This window comes from Cololabis saira, chromosome 19, assembly GCF_033807715.1.
Source record: "Cololabis saira isolate AMF1-May2022 chromosome 19, fColSai1.1, whole genome shotgun sequence".
Taxonomy (NCBI): Eukaryota; Metazoa; Chordata; class Actinopteri; order Beloniformes; family Belonidae; genus Cololabis; species Cololabis saira.
Window position 1 is genome coordinate 32,398,295 of NC_084605.1, and position 1,527 is coordinate 32,399,821.

Consider the following 1,527-nt stretch of genomic DNA (forward strand, 5'->3'; position numbering starts at 1 on the left):
AGCCTGATCCTATTCACCCTCCTGTGTTGGCAGCTCAGATAACCTTTAAGGAATGCAGAAGATGATGCCAGAATTATTTTGGGTAACGATTCAGATGTTAAAATAGTAGAAAACGTTGCAGGGTAGATTACCAAGGAGAAAGCAGACAGTTGTGCTGTCAGCCTACATGTAGCTCCAGGGCAGAGAGACCACGAAAAGCAACGATTCCAGTCGAGGCAAGTGTCATAATGTGTTCTTACATAAGTGTGAAATATTAATTATGAATAGTATGGATTATATGTGCAGTTTTCCCAATCATAAATGTGTAATGTATCCTGTACTTTTATTTGGAGGGTAAACATTTATAAAGCACTTTTATTAATGAGTGTGCACTGTAAAGATACTGCAATGCCTGATGGATTTTTATTCTTTCTTCTTTTATTAATTTGCCTACAAATCCGGCTGAACGGCATCTGAAAGGCTAGAGAGAGGAATGTAATTCATGAAAACACAGAGAAGAGGCCCGGAGGAGGTAAAAAGTCCTTTTTATTTGCCCTCTATGTTAACCGCAGGCACTTTCCCATACATAGCATATTTAATTACACAAAAGTGGAGCAGGAAGGACAGGTTAGCCTGAGGGGGGAGGCTGTGGAAGCAGCTCTGCAGCTCTACATGGGCACCGGGGAAATCACTTCTCTAACCCTGACTGTGGGAGGGAGGCAAGGTTTGTACTTATAGATCAATGAGGAGAAATAAGAACAGCTGGACACATGTTGTGCAAGAATGTATGTCACTCCGTCTTTGATGCTCACATTCTCACATGCGTGGAGCATGGACTGGGTCACTTCTTTTTTTTTTCTCTCCCTTGCATGCACATGGACTGACTGATACACAGCGGGTGTATGCAGAGATTGATAAAGCCATCATGAGTGCACCTCCATATGCCATGGAAGCGTTACAAAAGGTCACTGAAACAGATTTGGTCTCTGTGAGTCATCCCTGTGGACAAAAAGTCTCCAAAACCCAGAGAGTCAAATTACATCTTCACACGCGAGAAGAATGCAAATAAGAGACGGAACTGCCAACAGTTTCTTTGCTATAACAATGCGTACAGATCACTTGTACATCCTCAGCCTTAAGCACGGTTGCACACCTGCCTAAATTGATGCTAATGTATACAGTAGTACAGGATAAATGTCTCCAAAGTCCAACTTGTGCATTTATAAATCATAAATGCACAAGTTCAACTTGACTGCTGGAAACAATAAGCAGTTTTAAAGGTCTTAAGTAACAGTTTCTGTTTGAATTAATCTACCCGGTGCTGCTGGACCTAACATAAAAAACATGGGAGCATCATAAGGTCAGGTTATGATTATGCAATCTTCTGGTCCTGCCAGTGTGGAGTTCATTTATTAGCATAATTGCAGTATATATTTATAGGCTGCTGTATATTGGATGTTGCGGCCTTCTGATCGATCTTCACTTTAACCTCATATTGCATTTATCTTTGTGTATTACCAAAGATGATGCCCTCATTTCATTTAAGTG

General features: G+C 40.9%; 1 protein-coding gene across 1 annotated transcript in view; it reads left to right on the forward strand.

The window, feature by feature from the left end:
* Positions 1-1,527, forward strand: part of LOC133419259 (dual specificity protein phosphatase 13B-like) — a 7,446-nt gene continuing 5,919 nt past the window's right edge. The window contains exons 1-2 of the mRNA XM_061708328.1: positions 1-215; positions 460-511. Coding sequence (XP_061564312.1) covers positions 482-511 — 30 coding nt within the window. The 5' untranslated portion in view covers positions 1-215; positions 460-481. The remainder of the gene's footprint in view (positions 216-459; positions 512-1,527) is intronic.